The 17,342-nt window shown below is 46.7% G+C and overlaps 1 protein-coding gene across 2 annotated transcripts in view; it reads right to left on the bottom strand.

Moving 5' to 3' along the window:
• Positions 1-14,287: 14,287 nt before the first annotated feature.
• CFAP65 (cilia and flagella associated protein 65) overlaps positions 14,288-17,342 on the bottom strand; it is a 54,980-nt gene continuing 51,925 nt past the window's right edge. Inside the window, exons 32-33 of one of the 2 annotated variants that reach the window (XM_069732748.1) lie at positions 15,902-16,036; positions 14,288-14,712 (exon numbers count right to left, since the gene is read on the bottom strand). In XM_069732748.1, the coding sequence (XP_069588849.1) occupies positions 14,595-14,712; positions 15,902-16,036 (253 nt within the window). In that variant the 3' untranslated portion in view covers positions 14,288-14,594. The remainder of the gene's footprint in view (positions 14,713-15,901; positions 16,037-17,342) is intronic. The other variant, XM_069732749.1, reaches the window with a different exon arrangement.

The raw sequence follows: 17,342 nt of genomic DNA on the forward strand, positions 1-17,342 counted from the left end.
GCGATGGAGAAATGGTAAACAATGTAACATATTGGTTACTTTACCATGACTGGTGTAGAATAGTGGAGCCAAGGTGAATGCTGGTAATAGTAATCATAGAGGGTCCGAGAGGTATATGAGACAGTTTTTGGAAATGATTCTGCATATGAAGAGACACACGAGCAGTCATCACTCCAGCGGGCAGGGTGGACATGGCACCTCTATTCTCACAGTCATTGGGGATTTTACCAGCCAGACCCCCCAAAGTCATTTCCACATTATATAAAGTGGCAAATATACTAAATAATGCAGCAGTGAGAGGGAATAGGGTGAGAGATTAGGAAGATGTCGTCAGTGAGGGCAGGACACAAAGGGCCAGGGCTGTCAGTTGCCTTTTAAGTGATTGCATCCCCGCCTCTCCCTCCACCATCTGCTTCTGCGTGATGTCTATTCTCTTCCTCTTTCCTATCAACAGTTTCCTTTCTGTTGGTTTTGAATAATAAGGGAGCCGTCCGACTCATTCAAATCTACGAGAAGTGGATTACGTCTTCCATATGAAAATTCTCTCCAGTCATTTTTCTCCAAACAGCTGCTGTCACCAAAAAACACCTGAGCTTTGCATACGATATGATGGCCGCACCTAAGACACGTACAGCTGCACCCCGGACTAACCTGGCGCCCAGTCTGGGTGATGGCAAAGCTGGATGCACACTGACATGAATCTATAGTAACAGTAAGCTCATGTAAATGCATACTTCTCAACAGGGGCGGACACAGACTGCAGAGGGCCCCTGTGCAAGAAATCTTCCCGGGCCCCCCTCCATAATGCAACAAAGTTATGTAAACATATAGGCAGGGGTGGGATTCAAATTTTTAACAACAGTTTCTGTATTTGTGTGTAGAAAAACCACACCTATTTTTTAAGCCACACCCATTTATACACACCTTTTCCTCAAACATATACAAGTAGGGGCACAGTTACACCATACCTCCCAACTTTTGAAGAGGGATAAGAGGGATAAAGTTTGCAGCACGCGCAGTGCGCCATGGCAAATTTTAAGCCATGCTTCTGACCACACCCATTTCACAACTAGTCACACCCATATTCACATCCCAACCACAGCCATTTAGCATTGCTGATCACACTGTTTCATAAACAATAATTCTAAACAAAAAAATATGGCCACACAGTGCTCCATACTGTATAATGGCCACACGATGATACATACTGTATAATAGCCCTACATGATGTTCCATACTGTATGATGGCCACATAGTGCTCCATACTGTATAATGGCCACACATGAAGCTGCATACTGTATAATGACCACACATAGTCCTCCATACTGTATAATGGCCACACATGATGCTACAGTACATACTGTATGATGGCCACATAGTGCTCCACACTGTATAAAGGCCACACATGATGTTACATACTGTATGATGGCCACATAGTGCTCCATACTGTATAATGGCCACACATGATGCTACATACTATACAATGGCCACACATAGTGCTCCATACTGTATAATGGCCACACATGATGCTACATACTGTATGATGGTCACATAGTGCTTTATACTGTATAATGACCGCACGTGATGCTCCATACTGTATAATGGCCACACATGATGCTATATACTGTTTGATGGCCCCACATGATACTACATAGTGTATAATGGCCACACATGATACTGTGTACAGTATAATGGCCACACTTGGGTACTCCTATACACGTGGCTCCGCTCCGTACACCTTGCATACACGGCTCCGCTCTGTTCATCTCATACACACACGGCTCCGCTCCGTACACCTCATACACACACGGTTCCGCTTCGTACACCTCATACACACATGGCTCCGCTCCGTACACCTCATACACCCACAGCTTCGCTCCGTACACCTCATACACACACACACGGCTCCGCTCCGTACACCTCATACACACACAGCTCCGCTCCGTACACCTCATACACACACACGGCTCAGCTCTGTACACCTCATACACACACACGGCTCAGATCCGTACACCTTATACACACACACGGCTCCGCTCTGTACACCTCATACACACACGGCTCCGCTCTGTACACCTCGTACACACACACACGGCTCTGCTAAATCCACACTGTAAACAACTCCTGACCCCACACATAAGCTTACCGTCTAGCACCATGACAGCACAGCAGAGTCCTGCAATTCACGGAGGCCCCTGATCATGTGACTCCTGACTCCTCCCCTCCTGTGACCTCATCACAGGTCCTGTGCGCACAGAGCAGCGGCAGCCATACATGTGATGTGCGGCTCTCTGCGGGTGGAGGGATGCAGCTCTGAGCAAGCTTCAGTGACTCACTGTGACTGAGAGGCTCTCCCCCTCCCTCCTCTCTTCCTGGTCCAGCGTCTGCCACCCGTCACCTCACTGCAGACCGCAGCAGTGACAGCAGCATAATGTATGCTGGCAGGTGAGGAGGGGGGCCCGTTTAACTATCATATCACATGCGTGCAGCAGAGCGGGCCCCTTCTCCTGTTAGCAGTAATACTACCGCCGGCTGTCATTCACATTCATTGCTTTGTATGCCCGTCGGCGGCCCCCTTCCGCTCTGGGCCCCTGTGCGGTTGCACAGGTTGAACAGGCGGTATGTCCGCCCATGCTTCTCAACTCTCCCAGATATTTCAGGAGACTCCCCCAAATAAGAGGAGGAGGCCTCCTAGACTCCCAGGATCGCCGAGAAATCGTGGTGTCCCACCTAATATTTCCCCAACTCCCGTGCTTCCTTCTGCTCCCAGCATCCCCCACAACAGTGTTTGATGCCTAGCAGCTGAGATCTCGCCTATGATTTGTAAATGGGGGTCTAGTCACAGAATCATAGAATGTTAGAGTTGGAAAAGGACCTCCAGGGACATCGTGTCCAACCCCCTGCTCAATGCAGGATTCACTAAACCATCTCCGACAGATGTCTGTCCAGCCTCTGTTTGAAGACTTCAATTTAAGGAATGCATGATCTGCCAATTTGATTAGCTTACCTTCACTTCCCTTATCTAGATCATTTAAAAAAAATCTTGAATCACACTGGGGCAAGGACGTAGCCTTGTCAATTCCATACTTGGTCATTTTTTTTCAATAAGGATAGTATGAAATACTTCAAATACTTTGCTGAAGTCGATATATACTACGAGCTACCGCATTTCCCTGATCCACCCAGTCAGTGATTCTATCATAGAAGGAAATTAGATTAGTCTGGCATGACCTGTTGCTACAAACCCATCCTAGCTCTGATTAAATACTGTAGTCTTGTCCAAGTACTTACGTACATGCTGTGTAATAATATGTTCACAGATCTTTCCTGGCATAGAAGTAAGGCTCACTGGCCTGTAATTTCATGGCTCCGTCTTCTTTCCTTTATTGAACATAGGGACAACCTTTGCCCTTCTCCAGTCTTCTAGGACTTCTCCTGTTTTCCAGGATTTTTCAAAGATTCTGGCTAGTGGTTCTGCAATTTCCTCTAACTCTTTCAGTACCCTAAGATGTAATTTATCTGGACCAGGATATGTAAATTCATGTAAATCAGCAAATTGTTCCCACACCATCTCTCTGTTTATGGATAGTGTGGATTATTTTATTCCTTCGATAGCACAGTGAAGATGAGTTGATGTTATATTTGCTTTGTTAGAGAACACAGAAGTAAAATAGGGATTTAAAAGTTCGGCTTTCTCATCGTTTCTGACCACTTCACCCCTTTCATCTAGATCTTTGCTCAGTGGGTCTGCTCCGTGGTCTATACTTATTTTGGGTGCACTTAGGGCCTATATAAAATATATGACCCAATGGCCATCGTTTGGGGTCATGCTCTAAATAAATGGGTGAGGCATTAAAAAAAGTGTCCTTTTTGTTTTTATCTATGGAATTTTATTGAGGCTTCCTATGGGGTCGTTACTTCACACTCCAGAACAGTCAGGAAGAGATTCATAGATCGGATAGCCAAGAATATTTTTTATCAGAATTGATCCCACAGCTCAGGAGCGGCACAAATACTTTGCTAGAACTTTTCTGTGCAGATTTATAATTATTTCCTCTATTCACACCACGCCCAGAGCTGCTTTGAAAATTCTCTCTGCCAGCTCTGTACATCCTTTTTGTTCTTTACAAACGTGTAACCATTGCAGCCAATTACTTGCCGCAGCAGTGAGACAGTGGTCACCACTGCAGCCAGTGACTAGCTGCAGTGGTCTCATGTCCATCCCAACTGAAAGAGGAAGTGTGGAGACAGCAAGGGGGAGGGTGGGCGTTAGAAGAGCAATGAGGTATTGGTAAAATAGGCTTGATTTATTTTTTTTACAATCTATTGCATGTTATTTTTAAAACTATGGGTTAAAACCCTCTTACACCCTGTTTCGTTGTGTGAATCTTTGCAGCTCAATATTTCAATTCCTCATGGTTTGGAGATGTAAATGGGTCCTCTGACCTCGGCCGCCGCATAGGTTGCACCAATGATCTGTTCGCCCCTGGTGTGAGTTACTGGTGGGTGGAGTGCGGGTTCTCACGCAATATGGCCTCTGAATGGCGGGCGGCTGTGATACTGAGCATTTGAGGAAGTCTTGGATGATAGTAGAAGATTTGAATGCCATTTACAACCTGGGATGAACTTTGCATATTGGTGCATAATACTCCGGCTTTTATAACGTCCTGGGAACTATGGCACTCGCTGATTTATGGACGGCAGGATGGGTGTGATACAGTAAGGCTCCACTGGTCTGGCACCTCGTGTTCTGGTAATCCTGCATGTGATGTACATGGCAACATCTGAAAATCGCAACGTCCCGCCATGCACGTCCATCTGAGGTTATCGTATATTCTTCAACATTTTGAAAATCCCCCCATAACTTTCCACTGTCTCCCACCCCTGAATGTGCTCCTGGATGCTGGGGACCAACCCGAAGAGGAAGCATCCTGGCACTGCACAGGAAACCTGGAGCTAAGCTTTTCAGGTGGTGCTGGGAGGCTCCTCATGGGCCGGCCCTCTGTAATCGTCCAATACATACAGAATGGGCACATTACATTGTCATTTTTTTTATCTATACAATCTGTTTTGGGGCTGTTAGGCTATACAACCGTTACTAGACAGCAGCAACAGCCCTGCAGGCCTCCCATGGGGTGACGGTTCTCTATAACGCTCTGCTGCGCAACCCGAACGTCTTGTAGTATATAAAGGGGACAGGATCTAGGAACATAATGTGACTATTCTAGCTTTATCAGGATTTATAGAAAATGTCAAATATAATCTGCTCACAACTGAGCAAAATGTGACATCTCCTGTCCTGATACAACAGGAGCTGTGTGCGGGGCTGGAGCAAAGCCTCAGGGCACAACAGTCGATAAGCGGCCGGGAAGAGAACATTAACCCTTCATCTAACACTCACTGCATCATACGACTACAGGTTTACAGGGTTTTTTCACTGCCGGTTCTCATCTGATTATTACAGTGTAAATATCACTAGAATCAGTGTGGAGTTTCCTAATCCAGGATGCTATCAGACTGGATCAACATCTTACTGTTTACATGTAGAAATAATCTATATACAAAGCGGAGTCATACATTACTGATCCTGAGTGACATCCTGTATTATACTCCAGAGCTGCACTCACTATTCTGCTGTTGCAGTCACTGTGTACATACATTACATTACTGATCCTGAGTTACATCCTGTATTATACTCCAGAGCTGCACTCACTATTCTGCTGTTGCAGTCACTGTGTACATACATTACATTACTGATCCTGAGTTACATCCTGTATTATACCTCAGAGCTGCACTCACTATTCTGCTGGTGCAGTCACTGTGTACATACATTACTGATCCTGAGTTACATCCTGTATTATACTCCAGAGCTGCACTCACTATTCTGCTGTTGCAGTCACTGTGTACATACATTACATTACTGATCCTGAGTTACATCCTGTATTATACCTCAGAGCTGCACTCACTATTCTGCTGGTGCAGTCACTGTGTACATACATTACATTACTGATCCTGAGTTACATCCTGTATTATACCTCAGAGCTGCACTCACTATTCTGCTGGTACAGTCACTATGTACATACATTACATTACTGATCCTGAGTTACATCCTGTATTATACTCCAGAGGTGCACTCACTATAACCTGGTGCAGTCACTGTGTACATACATTACTGATCCTGAGTTACATCCTGTATTATACTCCAGAGCTGCACTCACTATTCTGCTGGTGCAGTCACTGTGTACATACATTACATTACTGATCCTGAGTTACATCCTGCATTATACCCCAGAGCTGCACTCACTATTCTGCTGGTGCAGTCACTGTGTACATACATTACATTACTGATCCTGAGTTACATCCTGTATTATACTCCAGAGCTGCACTCACTATTCTGCTGTTGCAGTCACTGTGTACATACATTACATTACTGATCCTGAGTTACATCCTGTATTATACCTCAGAGCTGCACTCACTATTCTGCTGGTACAGTCACTGTGTACATACATTACATTACTGATCCTGAGTTACATCCTGTATTATACCTCAGAGCTGCACTCACTATTCTGCTGGTACAGTCACTATGTACATACATTACATTACTGATCCTGAGTTACATCCTGTATTATACTCCAGAGGTGCACTCACTATAACCTGGTGCAGTCACTGTGTACATACATTACTGATCCTGAGTTACATCCTGTATTATACTCCAGAGCTGCACTCACTATTCTGCTGGTGCAGTCACTGTGTACATACATTACATTACTGATCCTGAGTTACATCCTGCATTATACCCCAGAGCTGCACTCACTATTCTGCTGGTGCAGTCACTGTGTACATACATTACATTACTGATCCTGAGTTACATCCTGTATTATACTCCAGAGCTGCACTCACTATTCTGCTGGTGCAGTCACTGTGTACATAGATTACATTACTGATCCTGAGTTACATCCTGTATACTCCAGAGCTGCACTCACTATTCTGCTGGTGCAGTCACTGTGTACATACATTACATTACTGATCCTGAGTTACATCCTGTATTATACTCCAGAGCTGCACTCACTATTCTGCTGTTGCAGTCACTGTGTACATACATTACATTACTGATCCTGAGTTACATCCTGTATTATACCTCAGAGCTGCACTCACTATTCTGCTGGTGCAGTCACTGTGTACATACATTACCTTACTGATCCTGAGTTACATCCTGTATTATACTCCAGAGCTGCACTCACTATTCTGCTGGTGCAGTCACTGTGTACATACAATACATTACTGATCCTGAGTTACATCCTGTATTATACTCCAGAGCTGCACTCACTATTCTGCTGGTGCAGTCACTGTGTACATACATTACATTACTGATCCCGAGTTACCTCCTGTATTATACCCCAGAGCTGCACTCACTATTCTGCTGGTGCAGTCACTGTGTACATACATTACATTACTGATCCTGAGTTACATCCTATATTATACCCCAGAGCTGCACTCATTATTCTGCTGGTGCAGTCACTGTGTACATACATTACATTACTGATCCTGAGTTACATCCTGTATTATACCTCAGAGCTGCACTCACTATTCTGCTGGTACAGTCACTGTGTACATACATTACATTACTGATCCTGAGTTACATCCTGTATTATACCTCAGAGCTGCACTCACTATTCTGCTGGTACAGTCACTATTTACATACATTACATTACTGATCCTGAGTTACATCCTGTATTATACTCCAGAGGTGCACTCACTATAACCTGGTGCAGTCCCTGTGTACATACATTACTGATCCTGAGTTACATCCTGTATTATACTCCAGAGCTGCACTCACTATTCTGCTGGTGCAGTCACTGTGTACATACATTACATTACTGATCCTGAGTAACATCCTGTATTATACCCCAGAGCTGCACTCACTATTCTGCTGGTGCAGTCACTGTGTACATACATTACATTACTGATCCTGAGTTACATCCTGTATTATACTCCAGAGCTGCACTCACTATTCTGCTGGTGCAGTCACTATGTACATACATTACATTACTGATCCTGAGTTACATCCTGTATTATACCCCAGAGCTGCACTCACTATTCTGCTGGTGCAGTCACTATGTACATACATTACATTACTGATCCTGAGTTACATCCTGTATTATACTCCAGAGCTGCACTCACTATTCTGCTGGTGCAGTCACTGTGTACATACATTACATTACTTACACCTTGCGTTCTTCAGTGTAACCACAGCAGGATAATCCCGGCGGTGGGATGATACTAAAAAACACGTTGGAGATGATCCATTGGTGCCACATTCTCATTTTTATGGGTACTTATGTTGCCCTCAGTCTCCAGTGTCCGCGGTGAGAGTGTTGCTATATTACTATGTCTCGCGCTCTTTCACATTCTCACCAGGATCCTTTTCTTCCATTGATGGCAGATACTAAGTATCGCTGGAGTCAGTAAGGATGGTTTCACACTTGCGTTTTTGTCTGCAGCGTTTTTTGCACAAAAAAAGCATGCTTTTTTTTTCCTATATTTAACATTGAAAACGCATGTGTTTTTTGTTGTATGCGTTTGGTCGCGTTTTGAAACGCATGCGGTTTTTTGCTGCATGCGTTCTTTTTCAGAAATGCAACTTGTAGTATTCTTGAGAGGCGTTTTTTTGACACATAAAAACGCATGCGTTTTCATGCGTTTTTTGTAAAAAAAATACATTGGAGTCAATGGAAACGCATGCGTTTTTAAGCACATGCGTTTGTTTGCTTTAAAAACGCATGCGTTTTTATAAAAAAATAACAGAAAACACACTGATATGCCACCCCCTACCATAAAGGTGATAAAAGGATACTAACCCTAAAGGGATCCTAACCCTAACGCTAAAGGGATCCTAACCCTAAAGGGATCCTAACCCTATCCCTAACCCTACCCCTAAAGGGATCCTAACCCTAACCCTAATCCCTTTAGGGTTAGGATCCCTTTAGGCTTAGGGGTAGGGTTAGGATCCCTTTAGGGTTATGATCCCTACCCCTAACCCTATTTCTGTTTATAGTGGGTTTTTTACTTTATTTTGATGATTGGCAGCTGTCACACATTTCTCAGCATGCGCTTAAAAAACGCAAACGCATGAAAAAACGCATGTAAACGCGTCAAAACGCTGCGTTTTTTCACCACATGCAAAAACGCATGCGTCAAAAAAACGCAGCATTTGCACGCATTTTTTCACCATGCGTTTTTTTTTTAAAACGCATGCGTTATGAAACGCAAGTGTGAAACCAGCCTAAATGAGAGGAATAAGTGCTGACGCAGATGAGGACTTGGAATAGGAAGGCCTCTTTCACACATCAGTATTTTGCCGTCAGTAACAATCCGTTGGCTTGACAGATCGAGGGATCCGTCGCAGATTGTGAAAAACTGATGCGACGGATTCGTTTTTTCGTCGGATCCGACTAGCTGATCCAGCTAATTGGATCCAAAATAAATCGGAGCATGCTCAGTTAAAAAAAATGTAATCCGTCGCACATAGGCTTCCATTTGAGCAAACGACAGACGGCGACAGATCCGTCGCTGTCCATTTTTTCGATGTACACAAAAAACGTTACTTTGTCCGTTGTCTCCGGCTGCCGGACAAACAATTTTTGATGGATACGGTGAACGACGGATAAAAACGTGAGGCCATCAGTCGTAATCCATCACTAATACAAGTCTATGAGAAAAACGGACCCTGTGGCATCAGTCGCCGGATTCGTTTTTTTTCAAAATTCAACAGATTGCGACTGATGGCAAAAAACTGATGTACGAAAGGGGCCTAACAGGTTTGCAGTGAGGAGCGCAGCGGCTGCGTCGTCAGGTACACATTGTGGGGCTTACAGTGGGCACATGGATAAACTCCATGCAGTGAATATTTATAAAGCACCGGCCCACAGTGTTCACTTTGAGGATGTAGTGTAACAATATAGAACACAATTCAGAATTCTAATGAATAGTTGTTATATTTATGGCCGTCTAAAAGGGGAAGGGGCACTTTATATTTAAAGGGTTCTCCGATATTAAGTTGGATTTGTGTTTTGGGACCTCGTATGACCAGGTGATATAGTCAGAGATAATATCCATAGACGAGAGGAATCGCTGTGTTTCCATGTCAGCAGCTTCACTCGCCTTCTTGAGGACCATGATATTTTTGGGATTTCATGCCTGGTGTAGTTTAAGCCTTAATTTAAGACAATGCAAGGAGTGTCACTTTAAACGGTCCATTTGCAGATTTAGGCTGAGCAGCTGCACCTGCGGAGATAAGGAGCAGGTTTTGTGGACAGGTCTGTCCTCACTGATGTCCTAGTGATTAGATAAGGAAGGGTCCCCTATAGAGAGCAGGGAAACCAATATACAGATGTAGCAGAGCTGAGTTTGACATTTGGCAGACCTCGTGTTTTTCACATTTGGCAATTGTGTTTTGCGGAAGTGGGTTCAAAGTTTCTTGTACAATAGAATAATAAAATTTGCTCCGTTACATCAACAGAAACTCCCTGATACATGATCAGCCGTCATATTGTAAAGTCTGAACAGAGGGTTATTGTATTGAAAGCAGGAAAAATGGGCAAGAGAAAGATGTGAGGGTGGGTCTTGTGGGGTGTTCCAGGTTTATGCAGGTCTTGTGGGGTGTTCCCAGTATACAACGGGTCTTGTGGGATGCTCCAGGTTTATGCAGGTCTTGTGGGGCATTCCAGGTATACGGCAGGTCTTGTGGGGTGTTCTTAGTAAACGGCAGGTCTTGTGCGATGTTCCAGGGACACAGCAGGTCTTGTGGGGCGTTCCAGGTACACGGCGGGTCGTTCCAGGTACACGGCAGGTCTTGTGGGGTTTTCCAGGTATACGGCAGGTCTTGTGGAACGTTCCAGGGACACGGCAGGTCTTGTGGGGTGTTCTTGGTATACCGGAGGTCTTGTGCGGCATTCTAGGGACACGGCAGGTCTTGTGGGGTGTTCCAGATGAACGGCGGGTCTTGTGGGGCGTTCCAGGTACACGGCAGGTCTTGTGAAGCGTTCCAGGTACACGGCAGGTCTTGTGAAGCGTTCCAGGTACACGGCAGGTCTTGTGAGGTGTTCCCGGTATATGGCAGGTCTTGTGGGGTTTTCCAGGTACACGGCGGGTCTTGTGGAGCATTCCAGGTATACGGCAGGTCTTGTGGAGCATTCCAGTTATACAACAGGTCTTTTGGGGGTTCTTGGTATATGGCAGGTCTTGTGGGGCGTTCCAGGTATACGGTGGGTCTTGTGGGGCGTTCCAGGTACATGGCGGGTCTTCTGGGGTTTTCCAGGTATACAGCGGGTCTTGTGGAGCGTTCCAGGTACATGGCGGGTCTTGTGGGGGTTCTTGGTATATGGCAGGTCTTGTGAAGCGTTCCAGGTACACGGCAGGTCTTGTGGGGTTTTTCAGATATACGGTGGGTCTTGTGGAGCGTTCCAGGTATATGGCGGGTCTTGTGGAGCGTTCCAGTTATACAGCAGGTCTTTTGGGGGTTCTTGGTATATGGCAAGTCTTGTGGGGCGTTCCAGGTATACGGCGGGTCTTGTGGGGCGTTTCAGGTACACGGCGGGTCTTGTGGGGTTTTCCAGGTATACAGCATGTCTTGTGGAGCGTTCCAGGTACACGGCGGGTCTTGTGGGGGTTCTTGGTATATGGCAGGTCTTGTGGGGCGTTCCAGGTACACGGCGGGTCTTGTGGGGGTTCTTGGTATATGGCAGGTCTTGTGAAGCGTTCCAGGTACACGGCAGGTCTTGTGGGGTTTTTCAGATATACGGTGGGTCTTGTGGAGCGTTCCAGGTATATGGCGGGTCTTGTGGAGCATTCCAGTTATACAGCAGGTCTTTTGGGGGTTCTTGGTATATGGCAGGTCTTGTGGGGCGTTCCAGGTACACGGCGGGTCTTGTGGAGCGTTCCAGGTATACGGCGGGTGTTGTGGAGCGTTCCAGGTACACGGCGGGTCTTGTGGAGCGTTCCAGGTACACGGCGGGTCTTGTGGGGTTTTCCAGGTATACGGTGGGTCTTGTGGAGCATTCCAGGTACACGGTGGGTCTTGTGTAGCGTTCCAGGTACACGGCAGGTCTTGTGGAGCGTTCCAGGTACACGGCGGGTCTTGTGGGGTTTTCCAGGTATACGGTGGGTCTTGTGGAGCATTCCAGGTACACGGCGGGTCTTGTGGGGTTTTCCAGGTATACGGTGGGTCTTGTGGAGCATTCCAGGTACACGGCGGGTCTTGTGGAGCGTTCCAGGTACACGGCGGGTCTTGTGGGGTTTTCCAGGTATACGGTGGGTCTTGTGGAGCATTCCAGGTACACGGCGGGTCTTGTGGGGTTTTCCAGGTATACGGTGGGTCTTGTGGGGTGTTCTTGGTATATGGATAGGGTGCCTCCTCAGGAGATGGTTTAAGAAAAACAACAAAGAATTCAATGTGACTTCCCCAAAACTGAATCTAAAAAACGCATTCTAATTGACAACTTACAAGACTCAGAAGATCCGCTGCAAAGTGTCGCGATCCCACAGGAAAGCTTCTGAGATCTCGCGGTGTCACGGACTTAGTGGGTCAGAGCATGAGGGGGATCTACAGTGTTAGGCTGGTGACTGATAGGTGTTTATTCTGATAGGACAGGTCACCTCGCAATGAGTACGGGGGGCATTATCATGAGTGAATAGGACAGAAATGTGGTGCAGTCAGGATTCCCTCATGATAATCACATTCCCTTTTTTTACATGTTCAGTTTAATGGAAAACAGTGTGTGCTGGGACTTGTAGTTGCAGGCTTTATACACATTGCCACTGGCTGCATGCTGGGACTGGTAGTTTCAGTGTGTGGAGACTTGCAGGCTATACACATATTACCACTGTATGTCTGTGGATACTATGGCTGCATGCTGGGACTTGTAGTTGCACTGTGTGTGGAGCCTTGCAGGCTTAACACACATTACCACTGTACGTCTGTGGATACTATGGCTGGCTGCATGCTGGGACTAGTAGTTGCAGTACAGGCTATACATACATATTACCACTGTACGTCTGTGGATGCTATGGCTGCATGCTGGGACTTGTAGTTGCACTGTGTGTGGAGACTTGCAGGCTATACACACATTACCACTGTACGTCTGTGGATACTATGGCTGCATGCTGGGACTTGTAGTTGCATTGTGTGTGGAGACTCGCAGGCTATACACACATTACCACTGTACGTCTGTGGATACTATGGCTGCATGCTGGGACTAGTAGTTGCAGTACAGGCTATACATACATATTACCACTGTACGTCTGTGGATACTATGGCTGCATGCTGGGACTAGTAGTTGCAGTGCAGGCTATACACACATATTGCGACTGTATGTCTGTGGATGCTATGGCTGCATGCTGGGACTTGTAGTTGCACTGTGTATAGAGACTCGCAGGCTATACACACATTACCACTGTACGTCTGTGGATACTATGGCTGCATGCTGGGACTAGTAGTTGCAGTGCAGGCTATACACACATATTGCCACTGTACGTCTATGGATGCTATGGCTGCATGCTGGGACTTGTAGTTGCAGTGTCTGTGGAGGCTAACAGGCTTCTGTACATGTCTGAGCAGAGTGTGCAGATTCTGGACGGAGTACACTGTCAGCACAATGGCCGGGCACACATCCAGGTCTAAATCCGGTTGGATGGAGCAGTGATGTAGGGTTCACAGGGCAGCTCTATGGATGCAGGTTGGGAGGGAGGTGACGGCTGCACCACGCTGTGTGCTGCTATATACGAGCAGTGGAGACTGGCAGTATATACTGTACCTACACATGTGATGAAGAAAACTCAATCATCAAATACTAGAGAATACTAGTTCCTCTCCATTTTCAGTAACTCCAAAGCTGTTGGCAAATTACAACACTGCTTGCTTACATTTCAATACCGAAAATAAACTCAGACCTCAAATATCTCACAGCTGATGATTTGTTACAATTGAATCCCATCCAGACAATCCTCTGTGAGCTAAATACATCAGAAATCTGTCGCTTTTCTCGGGGTCCGGGTTGTTTGGCTCACGGAGGAATGTCCAGACTGGATAACACTGTAACAAAACCACAGCTTTGATACATATAAGGTCTGGGCAGATGGATAGAAACATAAGTGTTTGGATTCACCAGCAGCAAGCAGAGATCTTATAAATAGTAAGGAATTGAGCCACAAAAGTTTATAAAAAGTTGCTGAAGACTGAAGGACCCCCCTGGAGATTGGCACTAATGTTGGAGATTTTCGGAGTCTGCCGCTGGGTCACAGAATGATTTATTCCTCGTTACACATATACTGAGCACAGTGTCAGTGTGACATAAAAGCACTCGGGCGCCGCTGCACAGGTCCAATCTAAGGCTGGATGTGAAATCCGCGGCTCTGTGCGGTCACTCTGTATCTGTGTGATTAATCGCATGTTCAGTTCATATATTTAGAGGGATTCTTCGCTCCAAAGGGCTCATCTGATGCAGGGGCTTCTTTATTTCTTGCCTGCACGGGACGCCCCCTGGGGAGAAGAGCCCCTCTGATAAGTGAACTCATGTGACTGGAGGCGCCTTGATCCTTTATTCTGTGCGCTCACACGGCTGAAGCTTCGCAGGCAGAACATGTCCCGGGGCTTCGGGGGTGCTTGGCGGTACACGGTGTGACACGGTGCGGGCGGAGGAGGCCGGTGTGATTGCCCTGTGAAGCAGAGAGCCAGGATGTGATATTTGTACACTACACACAGACCTGTGGTGTTGACACAGCTGTAAAGTATGTGGCGCTTCTGTCACCTGGACGGGTGGAGCGTCTGCTGTGCACCCATGTTCAGCGTGACACCCCTAAAGCGGCCACACACCTGCACTAGCTGTCAGCACTCCGCTGACAGTTATTCCTCCCCACCCCCGATTCAGCAGAGCATTTATGGCTTTCTATTGTGGAACAGGAGATAAGCAGCTGCCAATCACTTCTGGAGCTGCTTATCTCCCCAGAGAACAGGCGGTGATGATCTCTGTACACCTCCATACATGTAAGGCTATGTGCACACGCATAATGGTCCACTGCGAATTTTTCCGCAGCAGAATTGATAAATCTGCAGCAAAACGCTGCGTTTTTTGCTGCAGAGTTATCGCGGATTTACAGCGGTTTTTCTGTGGTTTTCACTGCGGTTTTACAACTGCGGATTTCTATTGGAGCAGTTGTAAAACCGCTGCGGAATCCGCAGAAAGAAGTGACATGCTGCGGAATGTAAACTGCTGCGTTTCCACGCAGTTTTTTTCCGCAGCATGTGCACAGCGTTTTTGGTTTCCCATAGGTTTACATTGAACTGTAAACTCATGGGAAACTGCTGCGGATCCGCAGCAAAATCCACATCGTGTGCACATTCCTTAAGACAGTTAGCTGATCCTGCCGGATTAAGGGGGTGCAGCTTAATGTAGAAGGCCCCCATACACATTAGACTAAGGTCATCTGAACCTACAATGTGTATGATGGTCTCCTGATTCTCCTCCGACAGAAGATGTTGGGGGAAATAATGATCCGTTACAGCGTGCAATATGTACACAGTCAGGATTCTGTGTGGTTACCTGCTGGAGCGCTCGTCACGTGATGGCAAGTGCATGATTTGCAAACTTGCACTAACGTGCCGACTATCAATTTTTCCTGCAACTATCAATGTTGTTTTGAGAGAAGCGGATGAGAAGCCACGTGACGGCAAGAATCCAAATCACACAGAGGCAACTGTGCACAATCCTGACAGTGCGCATATTGCAGCACAACAGAAGCATTAGATATTTCATGTTACCTAGGAAAACATCTTTAACAAACAAAGATCAGAGCTATGCCTGCACCAGACGCAGAAACCAAGCGCACCCCATCCCCGTTACTGTACCTGGGGGTCGCAGGCGGCAGAGCGATGACGCGAGGCCGGGTGGTGAGAACGACTTCTCCATGGTTGGCTTCCGTCATGATGTTCTGTAGTGTGTTTTCCAGTATGGCCTCCACCAGTTGGCTGAACACTGGGGTCCTGAAACAGAGAGTGGGCATTTAGACATTCAACAGCGCCTGTGTAGTGTGCCCCTCGCACCGTGAGCAAAGGGTTAAATGTCTCCTCTTGCTCATTGTTCCACGCTTCTGTAACACTTTTCTTTACATCACACGTTTGGGTTGTCTCACATGGGGGGCTTCACTTTTCTGTGGGAGGTGGGAAAGAACTGGAGATAATGGACCCCTAATCGTAGAGTGTTTGTCAGTGTTTTCCCCCACACCGCACCTGAATGTCAGCAGTAAGGACTTGTCAGCGGGGGGATCCCCACATAGTGAGACCCTTTCCCATCAGTGTCAGACAGTCCCCCCCCCGTAATGTGCACAAGATTTTAGGACATCTCATATTCGCAGTACACAAAATATCTAGATTGTAAACTCGGATTTATGCTGTGGATGTCAGTACAGTGAAATGTGCCGCCTAAGTGCACCGCCACCGTAATATTCACCGCCATGGATTTAGTAGTGAGGTCTGCGGGGGAACGTACCCTAGTTCTGCAGCAGACCTCTAATCAGATGAAGGGTCGGCTGCGGCTCCAGGTGGCCAGAAGCGATGCTGTGCGGGACACGTAGTTTGTCAGCGACCCCTATAATTTGTAGGATGGTCCCAGAGTAAATAATAGGGGCTCTCATCTGTGCTGATTATCGCGGAGACCAGAACAGCAACTCCCACTCACGTCTAGATTTCTGAATCATGGAAAACGCAAAGTGCAGACGCTCTCGGCTGTTTCCGAAGCCCCAACCTCCTGTGGCCGGCGCTGGGCTGCTGATATTCCCATCTCTGCCATGACTGGAGAAAGCAATAATTCTTTAAAGTTTGTTATTTTTGACCCCATTGTATGGATGGAATTAAAAAAAAAGAAAACTAGACTTTTAATGAGATATGACTGAGGCCCTGTGCTCTGATGATGGGCAGACGGTGTACCCGGCCCGTAATTCTATATACCTGCACGCTGCGATGGGCCGTGTCCCTGTCTGGCATATATCAGGGCCTGATTTCACGCCGGGCCCCGCTGTCACCAAGGATCAGTCCTATACGGAGGTGGCGTAAGCCGAGGCCTCGGCGTCCTTGTGACAGAACATGGTGTGAGATCACCTCTTGGAAAATAGATCAAGTGTCGGCCGCTATGAATGATGCGATCTGGACAAGCTGGTTAGGTTTAATGAGTCGCCCAATAATTAATTGTGAGGGTTATGGCCAGGTGTCCCCGACGCGGCTCAGGTGGGGGGTATTGCGGTAAGACGGAGAGAAAATAAAGGTGTCACACGGACATCAGGAACCCAGGGTG

This window comes from Ranitomeya imitator, chromosome 7, assembly GCF_032444005.1.
Source record: "Ranitomeya imitator isolate aRanImi1 chromosome 7, aRanImi1.pri, whole genome shotgun sequence".
NCBI classification, from domain to species: Eukaryota; Metazoa; Chordata; class Amphibia; order Anura; family Dendrobatidae; genus Ranitomeya; species Ranitomeya imitator.